The sequence below is a fragment of the Helianthus annuus genome, chromosome 9, assembly GCF_002127325.2.
Source record: "Helianthus annuus cultivar XRQ/B chromosome 9, HanXRQr2.0-SUNRISE, whole genome shotgun sequence".
NCBI classification, from domain to species: Eukaryota; Viridiplantae; Streptophyta; class Magnoliopsida; order Asterales; family Asteraceae; genus Helianthus; species Helianthus annuus.
The window spans coordinates 25,981,843-25,995,251 of record NC_035441.2 but is presented as its reverse complement, the minus strand read 5'-3'; the positions used below and the strand labels follow the sequence as shown (position 1 = coordinate 25,995,251).

The 13,409-nt window shown below is 37.5% G+C and overlaps 1 protein-coding gene across 2 annotated transcripts; it reads right to left on the bottom strand.

Annotated features, from left to right (window-relative positions):
- Positions 1–9,444: 9,444 nt before the first annotated feature.
- On the bottom strand, positions 9,445–12,648 carry LOC118482013 (dihydrolipoyllysine-residue acetyltransferase component 4 of pyruvate dehydrogenase complex, chloroplastic-like). Of its 2 annotated transcripts, none has more exons than XM_035977422.1 (4): positions 12,357–12,648; positions 11,278–11,348; positions 11,107–11,190; positions 9,445–9,830 (listed from the first exon to the last, which is right to left on the bottom strand). In XM_035977422.1, exons 2-4 carry the CDS (start codon positions 11,320–11,322, stop codon positions 9,732–9,734), a joined length of 228 nt encoding a protein of 75 aa, XP_035833315.1. In that variant the 5' UTR covers positions 11,323–11,348; positions 12,357–12,648; the 3' UTR covers positions 9,445–9,731. The 2 variants fall into 2 exon arrangements, with proteins under 2 accessions (XP_035833315.1, XP_035833316.1); XM_035977423.1 differs by having other exon boundaries at positions 12,435–12,648.
- Positions 12,649–13,409: the final 761 nt, after the last annotated feature.

Below are 13,409 nucleotides of genomic sequence, written 5' to 3'. Positions count from 1 at the left end.
CTAAAAAGGAGGAATCCAAGAAGGAGGAATCCAAGAAGGAGGATGATAGACACTCTTCGAATGAAAATGATAATCATTCCAAGAAGATTGTGCTTTATGATGCCCCACGTGCCAAGGGTTGCACTTATAAATACTTTGTGTCTTGTAAACCCCGGGATTTCACTGGGGAGAAGGGGGCAGTGGACTGTATGACTTGGCTTGATGAGATGGAGACAGTAGTGGATATAAGTGGCTGTGCTGAAAAAGATATTGTGAAGTTTGTGACACAATCTTTTAAAGGTGATGCACTGCATGGTGGAAGTCGCTGATTCAAGCCACAGGAAAGATACCGCTATACAACATGTCTTGGGAACAATTTGTTGCCCTAATCAAAGAGAATTACTGTCCTCAGCACGAGGTCGAAGGAATAGAGTCTGATTTTCTGTCTCTGGTAATGAAGAACCTGGACTGCCAGGCTTACCTCACAACCTTCAATACCTTGTCAAGGCTAGTTCCCTACCTTGTAACACCTGAACCAAAAAGGATAGCCCGATTCATTGGGGGTCTGGCCCCAGAAATTAAAGCAAGCGTCAAGGCCTCTTGGCCCACTACTTTTCGATCAGTGGCTGACATATCTCTGTCCCTTATAAAAGACGTAGTTAGACAGAGATCACTGAGAGCCGCAGATGCCGAGAAGCGAAAACGCGAAGATGATGGTTCGCGACGCTCAGATAAGAAGCGTAAGGGCAATGACGACCACAAGAAAGGGTCGGGATCCAAGAAGGGAGATCAACAGTCGGGTGAAAAGCCAAGGTGCAAAGTTTGTAAAAAGCACCATTTCGGGAAGTGCAGGCAGGAGTCTAGATCCCAATCTCAGCAGAAACTATGTGGGATTTGCAAGTCCCCGGATCATAAGGCATTAGATTGCAAGAAACTTAAGGATGCCACCTGCTACAATTGTAATGAGAAGGGACATATTAGACCCAACTGCCCGAAGCTTGCCAAGAAAACGGAGGAAGGAAAGAAGACTAATGCAAGAGTCTTCCGCATGGATGCAAAGGAAGCTATTCAGGACGATAATGTCATAACATGTACTTTCCTCATTAATGATGTCTACGCAAGGGTATTGTTTGACTCTGGGGCGGATAGATCGTTTGTAGATAATAAGTTCTGTGAACTGTTGAAATTACCTGTTAAAGTTTTAAGTATGAAATATGAAGTGGAATTAGCTGATGGAACAATAGAAACAGTTTCGACTGTGTTAGATGGATGTGTCCTATCCATTAGGAACCACTCTTTTCCTTTGTCCTTGTTACCCTTTAAGCTAGCAGGCTTTGATGTAGTAATAGGAATGGATTGGTTATTGCATAACCAAGCTCAGATAGTGTGCAACATGAAGCAAATAGTAATCAAGACCCCATCTGGTGAGCCGCTCACTATTCAGGGAGATATTCAACACGGAATGCCAGAGCATGTGGCCATGCTTAAGGCGTCCGGATGCACGAGTAGGGGTTGTGTCATTTATGTGGCGAGAGTAACCATTGACGAGAAGAAGCCCAGGATCGAAGACATACCAGTCATTTCTGATTATCCCGAGGTCTTCCCAGAGGAACTACCTGGTTTGCCACCAGATAGGCATGTGGAATTTAGGATTGACATCATCCCCGGAGCTGCACCAGTAGCCAGAGCACCATATAGATTAGCACCAACAGAGATGAAGGAATTAAGGACACAGCTAGATGATTTACTAGCTAAAGGTTTTATTAGACCTAGTTCATCTCCATGGGGAGCGCCAATTCTGTTCGTTAAAAAGAAGGACGGATCAATGCGTCTATGCATTGATTACCGAGAGCTAAACAAGGTTACTATCAAGAACAGATATCCTTTGCCTAGAATCGATGATCTATTCGACCAGCTACAGGGAGCGAGTTACTTTTCTAAGATAGATCTCAGGTCAAGCTATCATCAATTGAAGGTTAAGGAGGAGGATGTACATAAGACCGCGTTTAGGACTCGTTATGGTCACTACGAGTTCCTAGTGATGCCTTTTGGGCTCACTAACGCACCTGCCGCATGGACCTCATGAATCGCGTATGCAAGCCTTATCTGGATAAATTTGTCATCGTCTTCATTGACGACATCCTCATTTATTCAAAGAACCAAGCTGACCATGAAAGGCATCTTCGGTGCATTCTTAAGCTGCTCCATCAAGAAAAGCTCTATGCCAAGTTTTCAAAATGTGAATTTTGGCTTCGCGAAGTCCAGTTCCTTGGACACGTTGTGAGTGAGCGTGGAATCCAAGTGGATCCCGCAAAAATAGAAGCTATCATGAATTGGCAGGAGCCAAAGACACCTTCAGAGATTCGTAGCTTCCTAGGTTTGGCTGGATACTATAGGCGTTTTATTGAAAACTTCTCAAGAATTGCTGCACCCTTAACGTCGTTAACACGTAAGAACATTAAGTTTAATTTGGGGCCTAAGCAGCAAGAATCTTTTGATATCTTGAAGCAGAAGTTAAGTAACGCACCAGTGCTAACTCTACCTGAAGGCATTGAAGAATTTGTGGTATATTGTGATGCATCACACACCGGAATGGGTTGTGTGTTAATGCAAAAGGGCAAGGTCATAGCCTACGCTTCACGTCAACTAAAGGTGCACGAGAAGAATTACACCACGCATGACTTGGAGTTGGGTGCCGTTGTATTTGCACTAAAGCTTTGGAGGCATTATTTGTATGGGACGAAGTGTGTAATCTATTCCGACCATAAGAGCCTTCAACACCTATTCAATCAGAAGGATTTGAACATGAGGCAGCGACGATGGATGGAAACCTTGAACGATTATGATTGTGAAATAAGGTACCATCCAGGCAAGGCCAATGTAGTCGTAGATGCTTTGAGCAGGAAGGAAAGAGTGAAGCCGATAAGGATCAATGCCAAGAGCATTGAAATCAAGAGTAGTTTGAATGAAAGGTTGTTAGCCGCACAAAAAGAAGCTGTGTTGGAAGCTAACTATCCTGAGGAGAAATTAGGAGTAACTGAAGAACAGTTGTCCTACGACAAAGACGGAATGTTGAGATTAAATGGACGAATATGGGTTCCTGTATATGGAGGACTTCGTGATGTTATCCTCAAGGAAGCCCACAGTTCCAAGTATTCCGTCCATCCTGGAGCTGATAAGATGTACCAGGATTTAAAGGCGAATTATTGGTGGATAGGCTTGAAAAAGTCTATAGCTGCTTATGTAGCTAAATGCTTGACGTGTGCTAAAGTCAAAGCTGAACATCAGAAGCCCTCAGGTTTACTACAACAGCCTGAAATTCCCACTTGGAAATGGGAAATGGTGACGATGGACTTCATCACCAAATTGCCTAAGACGCCGAAGGGAAATGATACTATATGGGTCATAGTTGATAGACTGACTAAGTCAGCACATTTCCTGCCCATTAAAGAGACCTTCAGCTCTGACATGCTAGCCCAATTGTACGTAGATAAGATTGTGGCCTTGCATGGCGTACCAGTATCTATTATCTCAGATCGGGATACTAGATACACATATCATTTCTGGAAGAGTTTCCAACAGTCTCTGGCACTCAATTAAATTTCAATACGGCTTACCATCCTCAGACGGATGGGCAGAGTGAGCGTACTATTCAGACGTTGGAAGACATGCTGCGTGCATGTGTAATTGATCTAGGAGGAAGTTGGGACAGACATTTACCGTTGGTCGAGTTCTCCTACAATAATAGCTACCATAATAGTATTAAGGTTGCGCCTTTTGAAGCACTATATGGTAGAAAGTGCAGAACGCCCATTTGCTGGGCAGAAGTGGGAGATACGCAATTATCAGGTCCTGACATAGTCTTCGAGACAACGGACAAGATTGTCCAAATTCGCGACCGCCTGAAAGCTGCTCGAGATAGGCAGAAGAGCTATGCGGATGAAAGGCGAAAGCCTCTCAAGTTTGAGGTTGGCGATAAGGTTTTGCTCAAAGTATCACCTTGGAAAGGGGTGATGCGATTTGGCAAGAAAGGTAAGTTAAGCCCAAGGTATATAGGACCATTCGAGATCATTGAATGTGTAGGATCAGTGGCTTACAAGTTGAACTTACCTGAAGAGCTCGATGGTATTCATAATGTATTCCACGTCTGCAATCTGAAGAAATGTCTAGCTGACGAGTCGCTAGTCATACCACACACGGATGTGCATATAGACGAGAGCTTAAAATTTGTGGAAAAACATGTGTCGATTGAAGATCGACACGTGAAAAAGCTTCGAAGAAAGCTTGTATCAATTGTCAAGGTAAAGTGGGACGCCCGCAGAGGTCCTGAATATACATGGGAGTTAGAGTCCAAAATGCAGGAAAAATACCCTCATTTGTTTCCTTAAATCTCGAGGTCGAGATTTCTTTTAAGGGGGTGAGGATGTAACACCTCGGAAATTCATGTCCAATAAAATAAAGACACGTGTCATGAGGGACAACGTGTCAGGGAAACCGGATTAAATATAAAGATGTATGGTAGGATTTTAAATGCAAGGGCGTCATGTTATTTCAAAATACCTCTGAACGACCCAAGGGCGACATGTTATTAAAATACCTCTGAGCGACCCAAATTTATAAATCCCAAGATCCTTAAATCGTTTGATAAACATCTCATATATATATATGTATAAACCGGTCGTTTCTAAAGTTCCATCTTTTATATGGAATTTGGATTATTGGGAATGTTGTTACTAAAATGCTGAATAAAATTCTTGTGTAAAAGAAATTAATAATGGTTAACTAACATGACCAACTCTTGTGAGAATCCAAGACTTAGAAATATCCGTCACTTTAAAAGATTACAAGATGCCAAGGTTGTGGAAACATGTAAGGGACATACAAGCATGCAATGGCTGAGCCACTAGGTCCCACAACTGAGAAAGTTAGCATGTAATTCGGAATCCACGAGGTTGCATGGTCAAGACTTGAAGTTTGTGAAATTTTTGTTTTCTGACCACCGGTTACGGACCGCAAGGCCCTAGTCTTACGGTCCGTAAGGAGGGTACCTGGGTGATTTCAGCAAGGGTCGGTTACGAACCGTAACTATTTCAGCATACGGTCCGCAAGAGGGTCTTACGGACCGCAAGGCCTTAAGCTTACGGTCCGTAAGGCAGTCGCTGGCAGCAGAAAATGGACAACTGCCTGTTCAGCCTGTTACACCGACTTAAATGAGTGGTTTTCGAAACCAGGGACTTGCTAGGCAGTATATAGCATCATAGAGACACCTGGGATGATCTTGTAACCACTCTAGACTATCTTGGCATCATCTTGGACCTCAAGGTTCACTATATAAGAGCTTGAAGTTGTGAACACTTTACATGCTCACTTGCAACTTTGGTTCAAGACTTCTCTGGAGCTTTTCTGGACAACAACAAGTTCTCATTAAATCCCTAATCCTTCTTAGGACTCTTGTAAGTGTCCTTAACCCTCTCTAATTACTTTTAGCTTAGTTATTTAGCTAAAAGTCAAACCATCGTAATTAAGGTTTGACTTTGGGATTAGTCTATAATTACTAACTAATATCCCGAATTAAAAATACCTATAAGTAGGTAATTATGTGGGTAACAAACCCTCAAAAAGGTATTTCCAGATTCCCACTCTAACTATGCTAATTGTCGAGTCAAAGCTTATTATAAAAAGTCAACACAAAGGTTATTTGCGAATTAATGCATAATTAGCAATGTAGGTTACATGCAATCTATTTGATCATTAAAATAACTTGGTAATTAATGTAAGAACATGTTCTAACATGTTCAACTCGACAATTTTCAGTTTAGGCTCGGTTTGGAACCGAAAGTCACAAAGTTTGACTTCTGCTTTGACTTTCAGTTCTGGCCCGTTTAAGCCAAGATTAGGATTGCCTTAGAGCTTCTTTTGAACCTATTTACATGATAGTATAACTCTCTGAGATTATACAACTTGGTTCATTGGATATCCTATTCACATGCATGTTTCCGTTAATCGCTTATATGTTGACCATTATGCCCATTTGACCTTAAAACGTGATTTTTGAAAATGTAAAAGGGTAAGCACCTTAACTACTGATTTATAAACTTGCACCCAAAATTTGAAGTCAGTTTGAGGTCTAGATTAAGAGTTATGCTCAATAGCGTAATTAAGGGCTTCTTTGATAATTAAATAGCGTAAATTATGTATAGCCTATCAAAACCCAAATTTTTATACCAAACTTTTTACCCACTGTTATAAAATAATATTTTGGAATTTTTGTTGATTTTTATTTATTTTTAGGCTGAGCATAACTTAGTGTTCTAAGATTAATTCGGTTTATGCCGGTTTTGCCCTTTTTAGCCATAAAATGAGTTTTACTAATCCTTTTGACCTCAAACCAATTTCTACTGATTTGTTATCATAAACAAATTATTTTGAGCCTTCTGTATCAGCTTTTTACAGAAAACCCAGAAATGGCTCCAAATCGCCTTTTAGGCATTTTTAACGCATAAGTGTGCACTAGAGCCTTATTAAGCTTAAGGGTTTGAACCTACTGATGTAATTAGCAAATTTTTATATTCTAAACAGTAGGCAAATGTTTTGAATTCGGAATTCCAGAATTGACCTTTTAGGCACATGTGAAATTACCAAAATGCCCCTACGATGCATAGTAAGGTTAAAGATAATAAATTTCACATAAATTTGATACCCTACTGTAATAACTTAGTAAATTAAACATATTTACTAATATATTCAGACCTGTAACTCAGGTTATCATTTTAACCCTTCTACACCTTATAAAATGACCAAAACGCCCTTATGAGGCATAGTTTTGGTTTAAAATCAGTTGGGGCATAATGGAAGGTATCATTCTGATATCACAACATATTTTAAGCATATTGACTTCAGAAACTTGTATTTGACTCTTATGGTTACTCGTTACGCATTATACGCGTTCGGATCGGCTTATATGACTAGTTTGGCCATTTTAGCCGAAACGGGTCAAACCATATCTTTTTGGTCTCAAAATCCAGAATGTGATTATGTTACCCATATAAAACAAGTGTGCAAGCTTGTTGGGACAAAACCACATTCTAAAACGGTCTTCGCCTTATTGTGCGTTTAAAACCGTAATCTTTATATAAAACTAACCGGTCTAAGCTTAAGACCCGTTAGGATTCTAATAGGTTATTAAAACCTTAATTTCCAGATCTAGGAGCCCAGTAAAAGCTACGTGCACTCGTTATATTTGGTTTATACTTTGCTCAGGTAAATACGTTTAACTTATTTTCCCTATACGTGCTTGGGGTACGGTATATAAAATACCGCTTGGTCGGGGAATTGACCTTAACCGGTCTTGGTTATGCGCAGTCAAATTAACCCGTTTGAAAATGTTGTTTTGTTTGTTTAACGCCTTTGGGGGCTTAATGACCATGTCCCGGATATCCTTGGCATCATTCAAAGAATGGCCACGACCTTAGCACTCGGGTGTAGGCGTACACCCGTAGTGTTGTACAACATGTATAATCGTCGGTACGAGAGAAGTCTCGCGGCGGAATTATATTAAGTGGTGTGTCTATTAATCTTTAACCCGGCACGACCCGGGCTACCGAACACAGAACGAACATGTAATTCTTTTACAAGATTATTAGGCAAATAATTATCCCAAGTTATAAAAAGTTTTATGCCACGTGCATTTAAATCAATTTTAAACATTTTCAAAATGAGTCAGTTAAATTGTATTTACCTGTGTAAACTGACGTATTTTCCAAAAAGGCTAAGTGCAGGTACTACGCGTAATAGGCTGGTCACTCTGGTCACTCCTTAAGCATCCATAGAAGTCTCGCAAGCTTAGGATGCATGAAGTCTGTTGAAATGAAGTTTCCTTTTTGTTTGATTCTGCCTGTGGATTCTATCTCGACATTTTGTGATATTTGAATATTACAATGAATTAAGTTGAAATGAATCTATCTTTGCTTCCGCTGTGCATTATAATTTGTGTTGTTTGACTATGATGATATCAACTACGTCACGTTAATCCCCCACCGGGCCCACCGGTGACACGTGGAAATTAGGGGTGTGACACCTTGGGAATTGTTTTCTTGGGAAAATTCTTCATGGGTGATTTCCAAGAACGTGTGGATGGCTTCCCTTGCGCGTACATAACCGACCCTTGCGCTGCCCAGCCGCTCTTTCCACCACTTCTTGCGACATCACCGAAACCGGTTTCCACCGATTTACCCTTATCTTCCCTCAAACAACTTCTGCTGCCTTCATCCACGTTCTCCGCCTTCACAGAACCTTCGGCTCTTATACCAATGTTGGCATCGAAACTTACGGGTTCCCAGGACCATTATTAGCGGGCACGAGAACGTGTGTGTTGGCAATCATAGACATAGTCGTAACAAGCATTGCACCAACTAGTCTTCATAATAACGATTGAATAAAACAAACTGTAAACTGAATTTGCAGAAATCGAACTAACCGAATTAAATGAACAGAACTTGAATCGCAGAAACTTGCATTACAGACACATCTAAACTGGCAGTTTGGAAGCCGTATTTATAATCAGCGAATGGGTGTGTGTGTAGAGATATATCGCTTCATGAAGAGATACATCTCTTCCATGGTAACCGCTCGTACAGTTACGTATCATACACACACACACCTGTTCACAAAATACAGCCCAAACTCACTACTAGAAAAGTGCTTACTTTTGACAGCCAAATTTGTAGCAACTTTGTAGAAAATTGGTCTTACCTATAGATTTTTTACAAAACTTTTCGTGCAAAATAAGCTTGTCGAAAACCAGGTTAGCTACAAAATTATGACAAAATTTCCCACAAATTTTCGGCAAAAAATTATCGTCACAAGCGTTGCCACAAAATACCTACAAAACGGTTTTTTATGTTTTTCCTACAATTCTTCCACAATTATGCCTATTTTTGTATTTTATATTATGATATTTTACTTTTAAAATTAATAACACTAATGAGAAAAATTATCCATAATTACTAATAATTATTTTTATTTTGCGACAAAATTCCTACAAAATTATAAAACTTTCTCTTAACAATTTGCTACAAATTTCATACAAATAAAAAAAATATTTTTATGATAATAATAATAATAATAATAATTTTTATTAATAATGATAATATTAATGTTATTATATGTTTTTTAATTTTTGACAAAATACCGACAAATAAATTTGAATTTTTCCTACAAATTTTCGACAAATAATTTCTTATTTTTCTTACAAATTTCTGGCAAATAGATTTTAAATTTTCCTACAAATTACCAACAAATAAATTCTAATTTTTCCTACAAATTTCGCACAAATATTTTTCTGTACATTTTCCAACAACTTTTCGACAATACATTAATTTTCGGTTTCCTACGAATTTCCGACAAATAACAAAAAAAATCTAAGAAAATAAATAAAAATCAATTTTTTCAGCTAAAAATGCAGAAAATATATAGTACAATCTTGTTTACAAATCAACCACAGATACAATAACATAAACTCAAGTTATTACATATTAACAATTTTTAACATATTGATTTAAATAGTACACAAAAAACTACCTTTAAGTACCCGGACAATCTAATTTTCTCATAACGCCTTTCAATTGTTTTTGCATTCGCTGCTCCCCTTAATCTCTTTCAACCCGCTCACGTAGCTTTCGTTCTTCACATTTGGTTTTCCAAATCTTGTCAAGCCTCCCATTCTTTATCCAGTTGAATACACGAAATGAAACTTACACAATGTAGACATTTCCTCCCCAACCACTTAAGCAATCACGGTCAACTAATGATATAAGTGCTTGGGAGATAGTTTCAAACAACTCCTCATGATCCTATATAAATCGGCACATTTTTTATTATATATATGAATACTGTATTAGTAAACATAATTACAAAAACTATATTATTAAACAATAACCTCATTGCTTTAAATTAATAAAACAATTCAAAAGGTAATAAGCATCGACCAATTTGACCAATTGACCCAGTTCCTTTACAGTAATTGTTTTGAATCAATAAATACAAGACAAATTGGTCCATTAATTATCATTTAATGGCTCATAGATATACATATAAATACAAGGTCAGTTGCAAATGATATTAAAAAATTGAAATGCTAAAAGAAGTGGAATATAGAAGGTACCATGTCTGGCTTGACCAATTGAAATGCTAAAATAAAAAAAAAAAAAAAAAAACGGGTCAAAGTGCCTAAAGTGTGCTTTTAGTGCATAAAACCTTCAAAATCAGTTTATTCATATAGTTGAAGTATAACTGAAATAATATAGCTTTTATAATCATATCTGACAACTTAATAGGTTACTAAATACTTTAAAAATATTTTTGAACAGTGTTGCGGGCAACCTGACTTTTACAAAAGTTAACCCTTTTGACCCCTTACCCACCTCTTTATCTTAAAAAAATCTGAAACTAAAGTTTTCCTCTTAAAAATAAACCTGGTGATTCTTTAAGAAGTTAATCCCAATTCAACTTCCCTTCATCTTTGCGAATATATGAACAAGGAAATAAGACATATGAACTGGTCTTTTATAACAGAACTGGAGAATGAGACAGAGTGAAATCGAACAGGATGTCAAATAAAATAAAACATAGACTGAGGAAATAAGGGCCAAGATATGGATTTGAAAATAATCATCAGCTCAATTAACTTCATAAAAGTAAGGGGAAGAAATTATGATAGAATGACAGAAGAAACACCCGCATTAAGAAATATTTTCAGTCCTGTTCTTGTTTAGTGAGTCATCACACAAACAGAAAATGCATCATTCTCTTATCGCTAAGGACATTTTCTAACTTAGGAGTTAAGATTTAATCCTTCTTTCTTTAATGCATAAAATTTCAGTTCTTCACACAAAATCTAATACTGCAATTGCATCAACCCAAACAGTTCTTTTTCCCCTTCCATAAAAGATTAGTGTGAACTGTCAAGTCAGATTGAATATCTAGGTCACCTAGCATGAATTGAGGAGACCAACAGGGTTATGATAACGTATGATAGTTGTTTTTCTATTCGATCTTCTTTTCGTCTAAGGGTCATTGAAATAAAGATCATATGGATCTAATACATCATTTAAGACATGAAAAACTCACCAGCATTTGACTTTTCACACTGAAATATCCATCCTTGTCAGCAATAGGAGTAGGCTTTGAAGCTCCATCAGCCATAATAGCCCCCTACAACAAATAGACATGTTAATAAGACTAAATCTAACTTGGAAAGAAAAATGCTTTGAAAAAAATCACACTATTTGTTACACATGCCTGCCCAGGTGGTAGAGTAGCATCAAAGCGATCCATTCCAAACATGCCTAAGTTGGAGAGAGTAAAAGTCCCTGCATCCAGAACCACATAATTCAATACCATTAATTTTTTCTACAAGTTTTTGTAATGAAACAAAATCCAGTTTTTGTAATGAACTCATCCCTACTTCAAAATGCCAAATTTTAGACTAAAATAACTTTAGAGATCCATTTTCAAAAGTTAGAAATACACACTATTAGGAATACACTGACAATTTATGACCTAATTTTCTTTTGGCAATAAAAGCTTGGCCATCAAACTAAACCAGCCGAGCTCAAGCATGGATCATATAAACAAAAAAAACTACCAACTGACCACACAAAAACCAGAATCAGACTCACATCAAACACTAATGATGATCAGATAAGTAACAACCACCTTGATAAACCATCCATGTCAAAGTTGAACACTAAATACCAACTATTTAATAAGTGAGGTAGCATGTAACACTGTTTGGCATACAGCTTGAAGTAACTATATATTCATACGCTTCTAACTTTATACTGGATTCCATTACATATGCTTGACATATTATGACTGAAAGCGATATATATTTAAATTAATTGACAAAATATATAGACATCAGCGCATCTTATGCATATAACTATTAAATTGAAACAATCACAGCATGACAACAATCAAACTTGGGTCTTCTCATTCGAGGCTCTATTAGCAGCAATCGATTTAATAAAACCATAATACTTTTATAACTAATGATCGCCTAAATTAAAGTAACTACTCTTCAACAATACTGTTCTTTAATCTCTTCAACAATTGGTCAACCACATGTTCATAACTTAATTAAAAAAAATCGCCCATGGCATTAGAAACATCGGTATATCTTGCCCTAAAAATCAAATTCATCATATTAATTAACATTATTATACAATAAATCCGAAGTCCCAAAATACACAGAATATGAAACCCTTAACTGAGCCAAAATTCAAAGCAACAACAACAATGTTTTTCTCATATACAAGACAAACAAATCATTAAAGCAAATCAAATAAGACATAAATCACAGATGCATATAAACTTACAGTGAGATAAGGCAAGTAATCAGCGAAAGAGAGAGGGATTTGGGGGAAAATTCAGTGGTGATGGAGAGATAGATATACCATGGTGGAGAGAGTCGGTGATGGTGGTTCATCGTTGGGAAGAGTAATCTTGGTAGGTGGCGGTCGGCGTTGGTGGGCAACCGCGGTGCGTGCGCAATGCACAGAGGGAACGACGCAAAAAAAGTGATGGTATGAAGAGAAAGTTAGGGATTTGGGGGAGAAACTAAACCTAATGAAAATTGTGGAGGGAAGTACAAAATATTTGACTACTTGATGGGGGAACTAATGAAATTCAGGAGGGAAGTTCAATTGACTAAGATTTTTGAAAGTCTCTTTTCAATCACCTACAGTTTTGTCAAAAAAATATTTAATGATAATTAGCGGGTTACACTCGTGCTTCGCAGCGGGACGACATGATTTTTAACTTTTAAATAGCAAGCATCCGGTCGATATTGGTTCGGTTTATTACGGTATGACCAATAGAATATCTAGACATTTTTACATCGATTGTAACGAATATTAATATAGATACCGACGTTCGGTCGATATGGGTTCGTTTGGTTATCTATACAATTAGTTAACCAATATATATGAAGTATGTGATTTTAACGAATATTAATATAGATTACTTTTTTAGTCTCTGTGTTTTAGTGGTTTTAACTAGTTGAGTCCAAAAGCAAAACGTTTAACGACCTGAGTCACTATAAGCATTTTCATTAACCATTTGAGTCCTTTTGAGTCCAAATTTTAACCTTTTGAGTCCAATTTTTTGGACTCAAGCTATAAAATGAACAAAATTGGACTCAAAACGTTATAAAATAAATGGTTAGGGACTCAGGGCGTTAAACTTTTTGATTTTGGACTCAAGTGGTTAAAACCACTAAAACACAGGGACTCAAAAAGTAATTTACTCAAAAATATATTATTTCTACTCGTTTTCGTCATCTTCGTCATCATCAACACCAACACGGTTACTCTATAGATGTTCAACCAAATCCGCTCAAAAATTCAACTGTGTTTTTTTTTGTCACGTAT

Excerpts from the sequence above, each read along its gene's own strand:
- LOC118482013 (XM_035977422.1), bottom strand. The coding sequence starts at position 11,322 with ATGTTTGGAATGGATCGCTTTGATGCTACTCTACCACCTGGGCAG. Across the intron at positions 11,191-11,277 it reads CTACTCTACCACCTGGGCAG|GGGGCTATTATGGCTGATGG; the intron begins GCATGTGTAACA and ends TATTTGTTGTAG. Across the intron at positions 9,831-11,106 it reads GTGTGAAAAGTCAAATGCTG|GATCATGAGGAGTTGTTTGA; the intron begins GTGAGTTTTTCA and ends CGATTTATATAG.